General features: G+C 40.7%; 1 protein-coding gene and 1 long non-coding RNA gene across 9 annotated transcripts in view; one reads left to right on the forward strand and one right to left on the reverse strand.

The window, feature by feature from the left end:
• LOC110255652 overlaps positions 1-18,931 on the reverse strand; it is a 105,963-nt gene that overhangs the window by 65,527 nt on the left and 21,505 nt on the right. For 4 of the 8 annotated variants that reach the window (XR_002336251.1, XR_002336250.1, XR_002336253.1 and 1 more), the window contains exon 2: positions 1,244-2,129. Coding sequence is in view for 2 of the 8 variants with exons in the window: in XM_021064492.1 (XP_020920151.1) it covers positions 1,348-1,382; positions 1,961-2,129 (204 nt within the window). In the remaining 6 variants the exon portion in view is untranslated. Of the gene's footprint in view, positions 1-1,243; positions 2,130-18,931 lie in introns of those variants that run through there. The other 4 variants (XR_002336255.1, XR_002336254.1, XM_021064491.1 and 1 more) reach the window with 2 other exon arrangements.
• LOC110255653 overlaps positions 2,128-18,931 on the forward strand; it is a 36,054-nt gene continuing 19,250 nt past the window's right edge. The window contains exon 1 of the long non-coding RNA XR_002336256.1: positions 2,128-18,734. This is a non-coding gene — a long non-coding RNA (uncharacterized LOC110255653). The remainder of the gene's footprint in view (positions 18,735-18,931) is intronic.

Raw genomic sequence — 18,931 nt, forward strand, 5'->3', positions numbered from 1 at the left:
TGTGATATGAATAATATCTCTAGGCAATTTCTTTTTTTCTTTTTTTTTTTTTGTCTTTTTGCCTTTTCTAGGGCCCCCCCGTGGCATATGGAGGTTCCCAGGCTAAGGGTCTAATCGGAGCTGTTGCTGCCAACCCACGCCAGAGCCACAGCAACGCCAGATCCCAGCTGCATCTGCGACCTACACCACAGCTCATGGCAACACCAGATCCTTAACCCACTGAGTGAGGCCAGGGATCGAACCCTCAACCTCATGGTTCCTAGTCAGATTCGTTAACTGCTGAGCCACGACAGGAACTCCCCTAGGCAATTCCATTATATATTATCACCTCTTGAATGATAGTTATATTTTACTACATATATATTGAATGATGCTATCTATCTCTTCTCAAACATTTCTAACTAGTTTCTGGGAAATTATTTTCTTTGTCTGAAAGTATGCCAAGCTAAAATTAAACCAGCGGGCACTTACAGACACACAGAATGACCTAGAAGAGATTAGTTTTGGAGGGCTTCCTTTTCTTGATTTCAGTTTGAGAGTGCTATTACAAAACCTCTATGATGTCTATCAGTTCTATGACTTTTTAATTCCAATGAAAATTATGAACCGAAACACCCAGAATTAGAATGGCTACTATTACACTAGATAGGCACTTATGTCTCTTATCATTTTATTGGCGATCCTGTTCCTATTATACTTTATTCATGACATCACGCCATCTACATGTTTGGTGGCCTGACGCGCATATGTGCATCCGGGTTCTTTAAAACTATTCCAGGAGAGGGACTTTTTCTGAAAATCGGCAGCCGTGGCACGTTCAAAAAAAGAGCAAGGTGGAGTGAGGAAGATCTCTGAGAGGCAGCGTCTCCTTTACAACCTGCTCTTGGTTGCCTGGGAGCCCCCAGCAAGGAACTGTGATCAGAGGCCAAGCAGCTTGTGTTTAAAAAAAAAAAAAATGGGAGGAAGGAACGTACAATATGGAATCATCAAAGATAGGGATGGAATCAAATGGTGTGGGATGTGAGAGCGGAGACAACCAGGAAAGGGACCCTGGGAATAATCCCAGCTATGTAGTGCGTCTACACCGCGGGACGCCTGAGTCCCTGGCACACCCCAAAGTGCCCTCTTCCCAGACGCTGCTTCAGGAGCTGTATCTTTAAACGGCCTGACTCCAACAGCTGATTCCATTGCCACCACAGAAATAGAAATTATAGCTTTCAACCCTTCATTTTATCCCTCTTACCTATAATCCTCTAGTTCCAGTCTGTCTGACCACTTGACAATGCTGTTTTTTTTTTTTTTTTTCTTTTAAACGAGTGTAGCTTTGGGGGACCGCTTCGATATGCTTCACACACAGATAACAGTAGACACCCCTGCAAACTCTGGATGAGAAAAAAAAAATCCTGCTGGAAACATAAAATGGCACAGAGCACGCACAGTCCTGATTCTCATAATTGAGACTGTCATGTGTCTTCTTAAAAGCCATCATTTGCCTGGAGGTCTTTCTCTAAAACCTGCTAAGATTCTTTACCCATCTGACGTGAGGAGATTTTTTGTTTCCAAAAGGCTCACAGATCCCTGTTCACACGTGTGTTGTTTGGTTGGGTCCTTCAAACGGCTTCTAGGTTTACTTTCCTATTTAAAAAGAGTAACGACGACGAAGGCTATTATTTGAGTGCAGCGTCTTCCTTCGGTGACACCAAGATGCTTATTATAACTGCCCTGATGAGACGGTCAAAGCGTCTCTTGGCTCCCAGGCTGCTCTAATGTGTATTTAGGTGTTTGCCTAAGTGATGTGGCATAGATCTGATGAAAGGACAGTAAACGACGTCAAGTATGAAAGACATATGTGAACGCGAGGAAGAAAAGGAAGAAGGAGGGAGATGGGAGTCAAGAAAGAAGAAGTGTTCTGTGATAGAAAGAACAAAGCATTTCAAAAGAACTACACAAAACGAGGTACCTGCATCCTGTCCCCATTTGGGGGTAGAGCTGTACTCTTTGGAATAGATGTCTTTGGAGACAGAGCATCTTGCTTTGATTTTTTTTTCAGGACTGTCATTGAAGATGTAGCTCCACGTGCCTTCAGTTTCCTTCATGGATTTGTCCAAGGGATCATTTGTCCAAGATCCCTATACAAAAACAATGATATTATGTGAAACACAAGCCGTGCTAGGCCAATGAGCCAAAATCCCACTTTTATCCTCTTACAGAAATGTTTGCCAACAATCCATAGACATCTACCATTTCCTAGTGCATATCCTAAATTTTCCCTCTTCCAGGGCTACTATTTTAGCCAAAAAAAAAAAAAAAAAAACCAACACTGCCTGGGGCTCCCCCCCAACAACAGAAGAACAACCAGAGACCTCTGAAAAGATAAAACAAATCATCTGACCTACCTCTACTGTGCTAATTAATTATAAGGATTAATTTTCCTTTGGATGTATTTCCCATGGGTTAAAAAAAAAAAGGTTTTAAAATCTTACATCATATTAGTACAATTGCTAGAGAAATCTAGATTTCATTCCTAAACCCGTTAAACATACTTTCTTTATTTTTATCATCTAATTTCATTAGAGACTAATTTATCTATCTAAATAATACTGTGCCATACTTACCTTATTCTTCTAGTCTATAATAATAGTTGAATTTTCAAAAAAAGGAACCATTGAAGGGGATTAAGTACTGTGGTCCTCTCCCTTTCCATGAAGCTAAGTGAAGGCAAGCTAATGTGTTTTTTTCCCCCTTCTTCTTCCTATTGAATCAGAGCATCCTGGCATTTTGTTGAAAAGAAATACCGTAGGAGACACTGTTGAGACGTGATAAGTTTGAGGATACAGTCTCCCCTTAGGAATGTATTTCTGTTATGGTTTTGCTTTTGCTTTTGCTGTCAACTCTTGTTGTTTTTTTTAATTTGTTTTTTGTTGTTTGACTCACAGTGATGTTGCATTAATTTCAGGTATACACCAAAGTGAATCAGTCACACATACGGACATATATATACACTGTATATCCACTTTTTTTCCCCATGTAGGTTATCATAAACTATTGAGTTTATCATAAACTATTGAGTAGATTTCCCTGTGCTCGACAGCAGGATCTTGTTAATTATCTCTTTTATACAGTCGTATTTTATACAGTCATATATTATACAGTCATATTTTATATAGTCGTGTGTCTGTTATTGCTGGTCTCCCAGTTCTTGCCTCCCCCACTTGTATTTTAAAGACTTTTGTTCAGGTTTATCGGCATCATTTCTTCCTCGGTACATTGCATATTTGTATATTGTCCTTAACCCTATCTTGGATTATAAATCTTGTGTATTCGTTGAGAGGTTCTTCGTATTTCTGAATAGCAACATTTGGCCCCATAGCATTTCAATTATCATCTCGTCTGTGAATTGCCCTTTTTAAAAAAGTGTTTGTGAAGGAACCCAAGTTTTCTTTTAATACAATGACATTAAATTAAAAAAAAAAAAACTATCGATATATTCTCTCTGGGTAACGATGTGTTTTCTTTCCATACTTTTCTCCTGTGCTTCTGGGCACTGGGCTGAGGTTCTCCAGACCAAGGAAGCCGTGATCGAGCCCTGTCCTGAAACTGCCAGGAAGCGTGTAGAACAACTTTCCAAGGGTCCCCCCACCTGCTGTTCCCAAGCCTCCCCAGGCAGAAACGTGGGCTTGGCAGTGGGGGAGGGAGCGGGACGCTTAACGACACTCCATTCTGGCTGGAGTTTTGGACATTACTCTGATTCACTTGGGTGCATTCAGCTATGCTGTGCACATCCCCTCAGCAGGAAAATGACCAACATGGGCAGAAAGAGTTACTAGAAAGCAATATGTCACATGGACTTTAATTTAAAATCACAGCGTGTCAGATTTCAACTGCAGAAGGTGGAACCATTCTGTAGCGTCCACTTCTCCAACCCATCAGCTGGTCTGAGGTATGGTGATTACCTAGCTTTTGACAGATTTATTTTACTGCATTCACTGGGGACTTCCTATCTCTATTAATGACACTGGATTTTTCTTCCAGAGAAATGTCAAGTTTTAAAACACAAGGGAGGAGTTCCCGTCATGGCTTAGCAGTGAACGAACCCGACTAGCATCCATGAGGATTTGGGTTCGGTCCCAGGCCTCGCTCAGTGGGTTAAGGATCTGGCGTTACTGTGAGCTGTGGTGTAAGTCCCAGATGTGGCTCGGATCCTGCACTGCTGTGGCTGTGGCGTGGGCTGGCAGCTACAGGTCCGATTGGACCTCTACCCTGGGAACCTCCATATGCCTTGGGTGTGGCCCTAAAAAGACCAAAAAAAAAAAAAAACAAAAAAAAAAACATAAAAAAAAAACTCAAGGGAAGTTTAATATTCTCTACCACCACCCACTTGTGCACACAGATATGCCAGCACTTTGGAGTCAATGCTGTCTTTGGAGGTTGATCGCCAAACAATTTTCTTTTCCCAAACAATTTTCTATTTGGCAAAACTCCTCCTGTGATGGTTAGGAAAACTGAGGCTCACACACTCACTAAAATTAGAGCGGCTGAATATACATAAAAAGTCCTGCTCCCAAATTCCCAAACAAGTGCTCCACCTACCATCCTCCGTTTTCACTGCAAATAGGTGGGTCTGGGGAGTCCTTGTTGTTAAAAACCACAAATAAAATCTCAATCTTATTAACTCGTGTTATAAATATCCTGCATTATCATTATATTGGAAAGGAGAGCCAGACCCTATCCCGACATGAATACTTTTGTGGGAAACAACTGTTTGTGGGAAACATTTTAATGGACAGAGGCTTTATCTAATAGTCTCGTTTCCCTCTCAGCCATCTTTGATAGGATGATGAAGTCAATTTTTAGTCACTTGTCCCACTGCTAGTTCTACTAATTAAGGAAATTTAAGAATAGCAGGAGCTTAAAAGGGAGTGGCAGAAGAGGCAACGTGTTCTCAATTTTTTTAAAAAATGTAATTTTTGTAATGAGACTTTCCCAGTGCAGTGTCTTGGTCGGTAGCCCCTGACAGCTACTCTTCAATTCCATTTTAACCTGATCATAGTCTCATGCTTTTCAACGTATTTTAAGCCCACCCCAAGTATCCGGCAAGCACTGAAGCCATCTATGAAGACCAGGGCATTATGGAATGCATTGGGCTGGGAACACAAGCAGAACCGATTTGAGACAGCAAAGGTTTCAATGGAGCCATCAAAGCCCAGGATATTGGAGTCAATGGTCAATTGAAACCTTCTTACAGAATTCTCCCCTTGAAAGGTGGTCTCGTCATCCTTTTTCATACACACCTGAATGGGATTTGCATGGTGTGTGAAAATAAAGCAATGCAAAGACACATGGAAAAATCTAAGAAGGTAACTGGAAACATCCCCCTTCCTTGCATTAAAAGATTATTATAAATCTCCAAACTCTCGCTTTCTATTTATTTACAATACATGTAGAGTATCACTTGAATATATGTTATAAATGAATTCCCTAATTTGTTTCGTGATTTCCTCTTTTTTTTTCCCACACATTTCTCTTTTCATCACTCAAAGTTATCCTGGCATATACGAATTTAGGGAGGGAGAAAAGCGTGCCCTTCTGTAGTAAATGACGATCTTTCTTTGTTTCCCAGCCCCAGCCTTTTCACCTACACACCACCCGGTGCCCTGTGGAGCACAACCGGACAGCTCTCACTGTTAGATGCCAGAGGGATGGTGGTAGCCAAAAGCCCCGGGCTCACAGGCTAAAACTTGCATGCTTGGCAAGGCTCAGATGCCATGGTTTGTATCTCTAATAAACTACTCACTGCCTCTCCAGTAATGATACCCTGGGGCTGCTGGGAGGGGATTCTTTTTATAGAAAACATACTCATAAGGATTTAATATTATCTCTCTGAACCCTTTGATTTAATAGAGGTTTTTTTTTTTTTTTTTTTTTTTTTTTTAAACTTTCCCCTTCATTTTGTAGACCCTGTGATGTGAGCCAGTGTTAATTCTTTATGCAGCAGTGGCATGTAATCAACATCCCTCTACTGAGCTCAAGATTCTTTATCCTTTTTAACCATGTGCTTAAAAAAAATTAGAATATCTTGCCACTGAATGCCTTTTTACAGACTGAAAAGACTTTTAGGTTCAACAACATTTGTTAGGTTTTGATGCAATCAAATGCAATTTCAATCTTCTTGAAAGATGCAGCCCTGCCTCTCGAAAATTGCACATATGTGTCAGCTTTCAATTTTTCTCACTGGTGTTTTACACATGAAGTCTATTTTCCCCGAGAAAATGGAATCTTTGTGTCTTTGTTTCTGGGCGCGCGGCTCTCAGGCATGTTCTGGTAAGGGGCTTTGACTGTCGAGGCTCTGGGGGAGGGGCCTGGCAGTCATTTGTCAGCTTTTCTTGCATCTGTAATTTCTGGCCACTCAGCAGTATTAGGGGGTCTCAGAAAGGGGGCGAGGCGGGTGCGTGGAGAGCTTGTCATTGATGAAAGCCAAACTCTGCGTAACTGCCGGAATTAACGACCAAAGAGAGAGAGAGAGACAAGTCCAAAGAACTTTTATTGTGCTTTAATGAAAACGATTTTTTTTTTGGAAATGGCTAATTGACACAATTGCACATGGTAACATTTTTCAGATCTCAGTTGAGAAAGCCCCTGTCCCTATTACGTTACCGATTTCATTGCTTTTAGCTTGGCACTGGCTCATGAAATTATTTAAATTTTCCACCAGCGGCTTCTGGTTATTTCTGCCCTTATGTCCCTGTAACATAACTGACAGCCCAATTAAACATCTGCATTTTTTAAATCTGGATTCCCCCCCCCCATAAGTCTTTTACTTTTCTTCTAAAACTTCCAGATGTTTTGGCTCCTTTAGGATTTGAATGCCTGCAAGTGTACTTGCTCCTATTTCAAAGACAGAGAGCTAGATGGGCTGGCCAGACGTTTCTATAGGAAAAGCTTTGTAATACACGCCTAATCAGGTCAGTACTTTTGTCTCTTTATAGGGGCACTTATGTTAGAACATATCTTACTGTCTTCCAGCTCTTTCCTATTTGAGCTGATCTTGGAAACACTTTTGTGAGCGATTAGAGTTAAGGATTCCTGCTGTGATCCGTTAATTAATTGTTACAGCCGATGAAGAAAGCATCCTATTTGTTATTTCTGTGTCTAGAGATGAGGATAGAAGATGCTGTGATTTGTTTTTTCTTTTCTTTTCTTCCTTTTCTTTCTTTCTTCCTTTTTCTTTCTTTCTTTCTTTCTTTCTTTCTTTCTTTCTTTCTTTCTTTCTTTCTTTCTTCCTTTCTCTCTCTCTCTCTCTCTCTTCCTTCCTTCCTTTCTTTCTTTCTTTCTTTCCTTCTTTCCTTCTTTCCTTCCTTCTTTCTTTCTTCTTTTTTCTTCCCCTCCAAGAGATAAGTTATAAGCTATGCAAGGCAACAATGTATTTTAACTGAGTTTCCGGCTCTGTACAAACATTAAAGGAATCACCAGTATCTTCCAGTATCTTGCCTTGTCTGGACAAGAGTTAAAAGCGTCTGTAATACACTTCAAGAAGAACGCTTTCCCATAATTAATAACAGGAAGCCGGGTAAACAGACATTTGCTGACAAATGAAACCGAAACAGTAACATATACACAACAATGTGGGAAATGAAACAACCGGCAGCAGCTCGGTATGGTTACACCCCAGAGCAGCTCAGAGGCAGTGGGTTTAAGCAACAGTCTCATGGTCCAGAGTAAATGATCATCTACTTCACATTTCCAGGTGATTTCTGACCATTTAAACACATGCTCGTAGAGTGTCCTCGTTTCTCCCACAGTTAGTATTTGGAAGAGATCTCAGGCTATTTATACTCTTAAAGTTTAGGCAGAAAATTATTATTTCCTGGAATATAGACTTTTCAGACAATCCAGTAAACCTGAAGGAAGACAATCTTTTCTTTTTCGAAACATGATGATGAGATTTTTTTTTAAAGCTCATTCCTGCTACACACTTCTGGAAAAGGGACCACCTAATGGGATATCTTGGTATATGTAAGGTTGCTTTATTTTGGGGCGGGGGGGGGATGCGAGTATTCATGAGGTCTCAGGTAAACTAAAGGCAACCGTCATTAATTGGACGAACCTAAAGGATCACTAGGCAGCTGGGTCCAGTTGTGCTGACAGCTCCAGACCAAGCTGCCCATGGACGTAAAGCATCTTTATCTACCACTTGTATCATAGAGTGGGAACGGTCTCAGCTCAGTACTAACCTTGAAAGCCAGCAAACTGATGTAATATATGGTTCCCCTGCTTCTTAGAAACAGGGAGCTTGATTTGAATTTGCTTTTGTGTTTTGTTTTTTTTTTTAAACAGAGTGAGCCCGTTCATGTACAGTTTTAGGAATGAGTCGCTTGATCCTTTAAGTGAAATATTTTTTTACTACGACTCTCTTAGAACTGTTAGATGTAAAATTAATCTCCATCAAATATTTATTTCTGGTTTTGTGGGATGAATAGGAGAATGAGGGGTGAGGGCAGAAGTGAAGTGAAGAAATATGAAGTGATGCACATATTGCAAATTAAAGGGTGCATTTTGAATATTCTAGTGTAATAAAAAGAAACCTAAACTGTGTCATATAGACAGAATTTTGTACCTTCCTGATAAGCTCCCAGTAAGTTAACATTAGAAAAATGCAGTATCCTGAGTATCAGAATCAGAGAATTTTGCACCCAGGCAACTGAGCTCAACATTGAAAGCCATTTTTTTTTTCCTTACCTAAATCTGCACTAGATATAAATTTAAGGCAGAGACATTATACTCAGAGCTGATTAGGTCCAATTAAAAGTAAATGTAAAATATTTCATGTTTTCATGGATGAAGACAAGTCAATGGGATACACTTTATCTCCAGAATCTTCTATTTGTTGTGGAGTTTGGAACCCATCAAATGAATAACTTCAATTTAAAGAAACAACTGAGTTGGAGTGAAGCTTTGTTAATTGTAAGCAAAACATAAGACATTTTCTAAGCTGCAAAAATCTAACGAGTTTGTAGATGAGAAAGAAATTATGTAAAGGTTTAAAGTGACTAAATTTAAAGTATACTTACTTATTTGGATGTTTGTTAAGTATAGAATGGACTATATAGGTATTGAATGTAAGGACTATACTAGCTATTCAGAATATTTTTGTAAGAAAAAACATAAGTTAATGAATCCTCGATGACAAGAAAAAAGTCATTCCTATTTGTCATATCCTTATAGAAAGAAAAGGAAAAGTCTAGCAGGTTTGGTACTAGGATTACTCAATTTGCAAATCGATGCTTTGGAAATAGAAAATATTTTTCCAAAAAATTTTAGATGAAGATCTTCTTGGAAGACTTTCAAGTCTAAGCTGTAAACGTTTAACTATTAACCATCAATTTTCACTGTATTGAACAATTATGATACATTTAAAAAATGATCATTTTTACAGGTAGACTCATTCCTTTTTTTTTTTTTTTTTTTTGTCTTTAGTCTTTTTAGGGCTGCACCTGCAGCATATGGAGGTTCCCAGGTTAGGGGTCTAATCGAAGCTGTAGCTGCCAGCCTACACCACAGCCACAGCAACACCAAATTCAAGCCCCGTCTCGAAACTACACCACAGCTCACAGCAACGCCAGATCCTTAACCCACTGAGCGAGGCCAGGGATCGAACCCATAACCTCATGGTCCCAACCCACAACCTCATGGTTCCTAGTCAGATTCAATTTGGCTGTGCCACAACAGGACCTCCCAGGTAGTCTCATTCTTGCACACTCCTGTCATGATAGTTAAAGTTGTTCTTAGAAACGTTTGGTCATAAAGATCGTGTAGCTGATATGGGTTATGTTGTGTAACCCAGAGCCATCAAACACCTGGTACACTCATTCTCCAGGTAGATTCCAGTGAACAGAATTTTCCCCCCTCCTCTCTTTGACTCCATCAGAGCTCTGTTTTCTCTCCTGATGGAGAAAATTAGGTGTATTTATTAAGAACAATGAGCTCTTCTCAGAATTGCCACAGAGTGAGTAAATCCGCTTGCTTGTGTAGGACACTAACTAAAACTTCTTAAAAATGGGATCTGGAAGCCAAAAAAAATTTATAGATCTCAGTATTTATTTAATTTATTAATCTCAGTATTTATACTGATCTCAGACCAGTATTTTGGACAAAGAGCTAAAATACATAAAGCAAATTTACAAGTTAAACCTGTGTCAATTTCCTAATTGTTTAATGTCTTCTGTGTTCATGTGGCTTGTGTCTGTATGTGAATTTCACTCTTCCGCTCGCTCATATACATGTACACTTGACAGCTTCTCTGTCACACTGTCTTCTAGTTTGTATTTGCTTTTTAGGAATCTGCCTCAGGGAAAACTGATTATCTAGTTCCTGACTTCTGCCCTGCCCTCTTTTATTTTTGTTCATGTAAGTTTTCATTTATCTATTTAATCCTTTAAATTTTTTCTCAAAAAGGTATCCCAAAGAGATACAATATATGGATGTGAATGGAAACTGGCAAAATTATTTATTGTTTACGTGGTGACTTGTGCTTTCTAATACTTTTCATAGTTGCTATAGTCCACTTGCTACCTTGTGAGTTTCCAAAACAAGCTGGGAAATGTCTCTTGTGATTGTCAGGTGTGAGCTGTTGCCTGGGAAAGCACTGGGGGGATTGGTACAGTTTTTTGAAGAGAATTTAGCAGTTTCAACACCAGCCTCCTGGCTTCCTGTTAAGCCTCATTGCTATGATCAAACAAAAACCTCTAAGACTATTCCACACTTCTCAAAACAAGGAAGTTCTTTGAAACTTCAGCTGAGGGTCTGAGGATCTTTTTGTCTTGAGTTTTTGTGTCCTTTAGTTATCACATCTCAATATATTTCCTGTCATTGTCATCTTTCCAAACACAGACTTGCAATACACGCTGAAGCTACTGGTGGAAAACCTATTATTTTGTTAATAATGAGCAAGCAGCAGAAATTATTAAGATTGGAAAGCAGTTATTGCATTAGTAGTACAAATATAGGTCAGACCTGTACAGGTATAAAGCCTATCAATACTAGGAACGCTGATTCTCCTGTAATAAACACCAGAAAGTGTCTAAGATATAAAGATCAAACTCTTTTTAAATTTGTTACCTTCTACTAAGAGCAAAAAGAGGGATTATCACTATCATCCAATTAGTATTCTTCTTTCCTGTCCCACCAGTCATATGTCTTCCTCCTTCAAAGGAAACCAAATTTGCTTTGCTGGAGGGGAAATTATGTTTATAAATTTTTATTTTAGAAAGTAAAAGCATCAAGTTTGTCTTGATGGTTTAACGGGTCGAGTCGACTTCTTCCCTAGTACTGTCAGAAGCTGCTTTAGTTTTACTAAAAGCCAAAATCTGTGGCTATTTAAGAATAAAAGTAAATTTTAAGTAGGAATGACATTTTTAAATGAAAGTCTATTCAAGAATAAAAGTAATTTTTAAGTAGGCGTGACATTTTTAAATGAAAGTCTGTTATTCAAATGAAAACTTTGAATGATGTCACTTAAGAGAATTCCTGACTTTTAAAGAAACAGAGACTATACGTAAAAGTTGCTTAGAAAATCTAAGCAGGCATCGTGAATTTTGTTGATGCTTCCAGGTGGGAGACTTACTGAAACTTTAAAAACATGGTACCTAAATTCTCCATGACAGAAACCTAGCACCATGTGCAGGCAACTTTTAGGAATGCATGTTGTTCAACTTTTCTTTTCCAGTCTGCATGAGATACAATGTCCCTAAAATTGTCCGCTCGCTTTTACTGATGTGAGACAGATAAGCATGTCAAATTGCACAGGGAGAAGGAGGCACAGATCAGCTCTGTGTCCTTGCTATTTCTTCGTTCCCTGAATACGTGTCTATTGCTACTGTAAGCAGGGTGTGTGCCCTTTTCATTTGGCAGAAAGGATAGCTTCATTGGCATCTGCATTTCATAGGATGGGAATACAATCAATAGCCATTTATACATCTGGGGAAAATAGATTGGGTAGGAAAACCATAGATTATTTCTTTTCTTTTTGGTGTGTTTGGCACTTTCTCTTTAAATTCAGTAGCAGCAAAGAGTCATCAAGCCAAGCTTAGTACACGGGCTTAAATAATAATCTCATAAAATAAAAAAATTCTTGCTTTATCAATGTTTACTAAACAAAATCGTTCTACATTTATTTTCCTTTCAGCATAGTATATGATTTTAGTTGTATAGAAGGCAGCAATGTATTTTTAATAATGAACTCTTACCAAGGTAACACTGTGCACATTATGAAACTTCTTGTCGTTCTCTTATTAAAAGAGGACTTTATTATTTTTTTATCCTATCACTAAATTTCTACATATAATTTCAAGAGGAATGATTTGAGTATGGCGTTAAAGCTCCAGGAGAAAGTATTTCTAATATGAATTATTAGTTTCATAAACTTAAATATTTGAGATATTTGTGGTTTTGAGTGGCAATGTACTTTTTTTTTTTTTTTTTTTGCTAAAGGGATTAGAAATTTTTGGACCCTAGAACCTAAAAAAAATGACCCAAATAACTGTGTCATTGTACTCACTCATCATCTTTAGTGTATGCATTGAAAACAGAACAGAGCCATGTCAAAGAGGAGACATGGAGGGTAATGCACTCTGATTTCTCCTCTTACATAACCCTTTGAAAACAACGAAACTATGCAGTCAGGGTTGAAGCACGCTTGACTTTCAGACAATCCAATTTACCAAAAAGTGGATTTGAGCCTCAGTGTCTCTGACAGGGTGAAGTATTCCATCTCACGTACACGGAATCTGCACACATCCATTCTCGCCTCTCCTGAGACAAAGAAAATCACCTGTTCCCCTTAACATCTGTATAGGAATATGGAAGAGTTGCCCTAGAAGGGGCCGTAGACACCGTCTAACCAATGAGACTATTTCCAACACATATGCAGAGAATGCCCTTGGTGCCTATACTTAGTCAGAAGCTGCCCCTTTTCTTATTTTAATATAACCTTACTCCAGTAAACATGCATGGCATGAATAACTCTGGCCAGAAGACAGTCGCCGTTTCCTACTTCTTCTACGCTTCCGTCTCCCATTCTTACATCTGCAAATTCTCCCACCCTCAAGGATTAGCACAAATGCCAAGGAATGAAATGAAAAGAGAAACCCCAAAGGAAAAATACTTTAAAAGAGATGACAGGACTCATCTTTGATGGAAGAGAAAGACGGTTGAACATTGGGACACTTGAGAAAGTGTTCATGTCTGATTTTTCTTCTAAAAGGGATACATTGGTAGACATCATTGAGTATCATGATTTGGACCCCTCATCCTAGTGGCAGGCTTGTCCTCTGATCACGTAACCTCAAGGCTTAGCCTGGGCTCGGGTCCTCAGAGAGCAGGGGCTGCGTCCATCTCTAAGTTATGCTTCCTGCCTCTTGGCCACAACATCCATCATAGAGACCAACCACAGATGCACAGGGCATTCAATTCAATTTCAACTTCCAGAGGATGGGGATGGGGACGAGAAGGAAAGAAATTCTTGACTCGAGACGCTGCTGAGGGTTTTTGTTTTTGTTTTTGTTGTTTTTGTTTTGAGTCAGGTGTGGGTCTAGGAGAAAGATGCAGAACAAAGTCTCATGGAGGAAAAATGACTCACAAGTATGTGAGGGGGAAGACTTTTAATGTCGATGCCCATATTTCTTGATTAAAATGTAGGTATTTGCATCATACAGTAGCATACTATATATACTAGCAGCCAAGACTCTCTAAGAATAGTTAAATTCCTCTTCCAGAACAGGAAGGAAAGAACTGGTTGGAACCCTAATGGTGTAAGAAAAAGTACTGTCTCGTACAAGTACTGTCATTACCAAAAACAAATAACAAAAGCCATAACCCCTGTTAGCTGACTGGTTAATGCCTTAGAATCAACGCATGGGTTATCGAGAAATATGGTCACTGGCTTATATTTCAGAATGAAGAAATATGTGAATAGCCAGGACTAGGAACAACTCTTAGAAATAGTTTGTTACTTTTGATTTGCACGTCTCTAATAATTAGTGATGTTGAGCATTTTTCTCATGTGCCTGTGGGCCATCTGTATATCTTCTTTCTCGCTAGCATCATTTTTACTTTTTGAATATAAATGCTGTCCTATTTTTGCAAACACATGTTTATATTTCTTCATTGTAAAAATTATAAACTTTACAATCAAAAAAAGAAATAGTTTGTTCAATGGCATTTTCAGGTAGGTTTTTTTTTTTAATAACATCTACATTTTAAACATAGATAAATAAAAACAAGGCAACATAGAAAATAACAACCGAATATTAGCACCCTTTCACAGTGTGCTTACTAAAATACTTATGAATTATTGAATTATTGTTTGGGGCCTACGGAATTCAAAGCATTGCTGAAAACTAGTATGCTAATCTTTTGAAAACAAGATGCTAGTGATTGCTTATGAAGCTAACGATTTAGTCAATATTTGGTTTTCCCCCTAATACTAAAAAGTTTACTTATGGCCTTTTCGATCAAAACGTCTCTTAGGTAAGCAGAAGAAAACTGGGAACAGCTGACATTTAGTAGCTTTGGGGTCCAAGGATCTGGCTTGACTTCTGACACAGAAGCATGTCACCCAGGCGTCTCTGAGGACTGGGCTTAATCCTTAAGGATGAGGTCCATGGAGAGTAAGGGGGAGAATGATGGCCCAGATAAATTTGATGTGGTGGGGTCCCCTTAGGAAAGAGGCTTTGCTTTCATCTATATCTGGGGTAGAGTCCTACTGAGTAAAAGCCTTAAAGAATAATGTGACCTTGGTTCTAACAAAATGTATCCAGAAGCAGTCCACCGCTGCCATCCAGACACCAGACACCGGCTGCTGCACTGTCCCAACCGGCCGCCAAGCTCCATCCCTACTCATGAACCCCATCCCAGCCTGCCTAGCCTGCCCTGCTCTTTACACAGAGGCCAGAGCAACCCTTTTAAAGCCAGAGACAAATCGCATCAAGCCCCCTGTGCAAACTCTCCAAGAGATTCCCGTCTTGCACAGAAACAAATCCCAAACTTTAACCATGTCCTGCAAGGGCCCTGCGGGTCTGCTCAGCTTAGCCCATGTCCCTAGCTCCTGCCACCCTTCCGGGTTGATGCTGCTTCGACCAGACCCCTCCCCCACCTCCTTACTCTTCCTCAACACCCCAGGGACTACCGTGCCTCAGGACATTTGCATGTACCGTGCCCTAATCTGGAGGGTACTTTGGTTATTTCTATTGCTCTCACCAAAATGTCATCCCAGGCTCAGCTCAAAGGCTCCCCGTCATAGAGGTCTTTCCTGCCAGCCTGCTGTAAAATCCCACAGCCCCCTTATCAGCACCTGACTGATTTTACAGGTATTGACTGTGAGCGGGGAATTCGTTTACCATCCTTCCCTCGGCAATCAGAAGAGTGCTGGACTTAAAGGTGTTTGATAAATATTTGTTGAACAAATGAGTGAATGAGTGGAGAGCAATCAGTCTCAGTGTGATATATACGCCATAACATCTTTCAGGTTTGCATTTATTTCTTGCCTCCCAGAGTCTGCTCTTCTCCTAACCTGAAAATGATTATTCTGTTGTATGTAACCTTGCTTCTCAAAGTTTTCTTTTTTCTCTTTTCTTTTTTTTTTTTTTTTTGTCCATCCCCTCAGCACATAGAAGTTCCCGGGCCAGGGATCGAACCCATGCTACGGCAGTGACAACACAGGATCCCTAACCTGTTTAGCCATTAAGGAACTCCTCAAGGTTATTCTTTGATGGGCTCTTTATCTGTAGTCTTTCATGATTAATATTTAGGGCATACTCACATTCAAAGGTTTAGTATTCGGCTCATAAAGACAATTGGGACGGCATGATTATTACAACTTAGGGAAAATTTAGTACTCTGAAAATGGTTCGAGCTATTTCAGTTTTAGAACCAGCTCTTGGGTTTCTGCAGGTTTTTTTTCCTCGGTTCTTAGCCATTCATTCAGTATTTCAACACAGAGTCACTTTGCACCTATGAGGGTAGGAGCATCTGTTGAGTGATTGGGGTCCTGCTTTCAAGGACTGGTCATCTACAGATGGAAAGACAACAATACAAGGGGCAAAGTGCCTAGTGCCCTGAAGAGGTAGAGCTAGAAGGTTATTTGAGCTTCAAGAAGAGACTAAATCCAGCAGTGATGGGGAGGTTGCTTGGAAAAGAGGGCATTTGAGTTAGGCTACTTTTGGACAGCCAGAGAAGAGGGAGGAAAAATCATTTCAATAGGAGGAAACAGCATAAGCAAACTAGGAGATATATGGAAAACAAAACAATAGGCTCACATAATAATGGGAAATCTTGGGCTCTGGCTGTTTATACAATTAAATTCTCTGTATAAGAGAATGCTTGCTCTAATGTACAGCATGGCCTCCATGTGAGTGCAGTTGTATGTACCCTTGACATATGCATTTCAAAAGGCAAAAAAAAAAAAAAATTTACAAAGTCTCCTGGTAAAACATACAACAAGAAAGAGTTCTCAATGATCAAAGTAGATCAGAACATTCAATACATAGTAACTACACACCATACCAGGCAACGCTCTCAAATCTAGCTTTGAGCCTTTGCCAGGAAAAAAAAAAAATTGTAAATTTTCAACCATTCTTTATAGGCAGTGTTCTTAGGAAATGGGCTTCATCCATTAGAAAACATTTTGAGGGTGTTACCGTTGTCAGATTTCTGTTTGCATGGCAAGGTGCTTGCCTCCCTACCCACCCTGGGATGGTTTTCAGGCTTTGCATCCAGTGAAAATCACGATGGCCAACTTGCAAGGAAATCTTAGGGTAAAACTGTTCTTCCAGGTCTATGTTTTTCGTGAGAATCCACATCTTATCTCCCATGTGCTATCATGACTTGACGACAACTTCCTCCAGCGCATTCCTGGCACATAGACGGCAAAGGAAGGGAACGCTTCTCTCAGTTGGAACATCAAGCTTTGTGATTTCCTCACATCCAAAAGCATCTTCATGTCACATAGTTCCCTTTTCCAATGAGGGACATCCACACGCCTGTGCCAAGTGGATTTTGAGATGGCCAAGCAGCGCCATGGGGTACCGGGAGCCCCAGGCAGCAGCCACCCTCAGAGACGGCACCCTCTGGGGACTGACCACCTGCATTGTCCCTCGCGTGGGCTGCCTTTGCTTTAGACTCTTCCAACCTTAAAATACTACCTACCCTGAAACCACACTGCCCTAGGCTCCCAGGGTGTCAATAAGAAGCAAGACTGGAAGGAAAATGCAGAGCGGCTTGTTTCTAGTATGTTGTGAGAAGAAGTATCCGTTTGGGGAAAACCCAAGTTCTATTTCACGCCTGGATCATTATTTCATTTTTGGCCGTTACAAGGTTACCTCATCTGAACTGAGGTCTAACTGAGTTACCCTCCTCCCAATGCAAATCTGACCCTGTCATCTGTCCCTTCCTTTGTCATCCTTCAGTGACTGCCGATTGCCTGATATGGAACAAACACTATTCTGTGTGTTAATGGACCATGTGATTAGGAGCAAGCTCAGTCGGATTCCCGGAATCAAGGGCTCCACAGGCACGGACTGAGGTTCACTCCGAGAGAGGAAGAGAGAGAGAGAGAGAGCTGAGTGTTGTGTAAATTTCCTGTCAGCGCAGGAGGTTCTGTGGGGATTCTGTAGCAGAGGGCTTGGCATTCTGCATCTCTGCCCTGGGTCTCCATCCAGACTGTGGTCCACCCTGAGGATGGGACGTGCAGCCTCCATGACTGCAGCTGTGATGCATCTTTCTCTCTCCTCTCTCCGTCTCCTCTATGATCTTTCTCTTTTCCTTCCTCCCTCTTCCCTTTGTTCCTTCCTCCCTCCTTTCCCTTTCTTTCCTTCTTTCTTTCTTTCTTTCCTTCCTTCCTTCCTTCCTTCCTTCCTTCCTTCCTTCCTTTCTTTCTTTCTTTCTTTCTTTCTTTCTTCCTTTCTTCCTTTCTCGTCCTCCTCTTCCTCCTCCCCTCCTCGTTCTTCTTCTCTCTCTCTGTATACACACATGTACATACATGTGTGAATAACACCCCCCCACACACACACACCCCTGTGGCTTTCTCTGGGGAACCCTAACTGACCCAGAAATGTTGAGTATCCTAAAGGTGGCTCTCTGAATGCTGAGCAGCCTCTTCAGGTGCATTTTGCTCTCTGACTCCATGGCAAATCCTGTCTCTCTTAGAGTGGTACCTGAACTAGGTCAGTAGAAATCTGTCTGCTGTGTCGGCTTCACCTTTGCACTAGAATTATTCTACCACGAGGGCGTGGCTATCCACGGCTGCATGTAGCATCTCTAGAACATCTGTGAGGAAGTTAAATGTCAGCTTTGAAGGCTATTTCTGCTTTAAGAGCAGCCGCCCTGCTGGTGGCTGCCTCTGAAGGCAGAGGGTTGGTACCAGCTAAAGGGCTGGAGCAGAAGACGAAGCAGAAGAAACAAGCGGGAATCCCAGGTTCTCTCAACATTTCCAGCAAAACCATCTCTATTCTCTCTGTCTCTACTCTCTCTTCATTAGTCCTACGTGGCAGAATGACCTGGCTGGAGGTGTATTCTTCTTGTGATTACGATGAAGGACTTTCATACATTTGGAGAAGACTTTTATCCAATATGAATCTCAGGCCACAAAAAGTTCATGTGACAGACTGTCGAGGAGGTTTCAGAAGGAGCCTCGGTGGGAATGTTGGATGGAATGTTATTAAGAGGATGCGCTTAACAGGATGGTGAGACCAGACTTGAATGGATGGAGCGGGGGTGGACGGGAGGGTGGGGGCGATTCTCTTGGGGCTGGCTTGGGTGGAGGCCTTTTACAGTTTGGAGCCCCATCCATAAGCCCTGAGGGGGATGGAGGGAATCTGCCTCTGGCCCAAAAACCCCATGGGGATTTTCAACAGTCACTTCAGCCTTGGGTCCTTTGACT

This window comes from Sus scrofa, chromosome 10 (genome assembly GCF_000003025.6).
Source record: "Sus scrofa isolate TJ Tabasco breed Duroc chromosome 10, Sscrofa11.1, whole genome shotgun sequence".
NCBI classification, from domain to species: Eukaryota; Metazoa; Chordata; class Mammalia; order Artiodactyla; family Suidae; genus Sus; species Sus scrofa.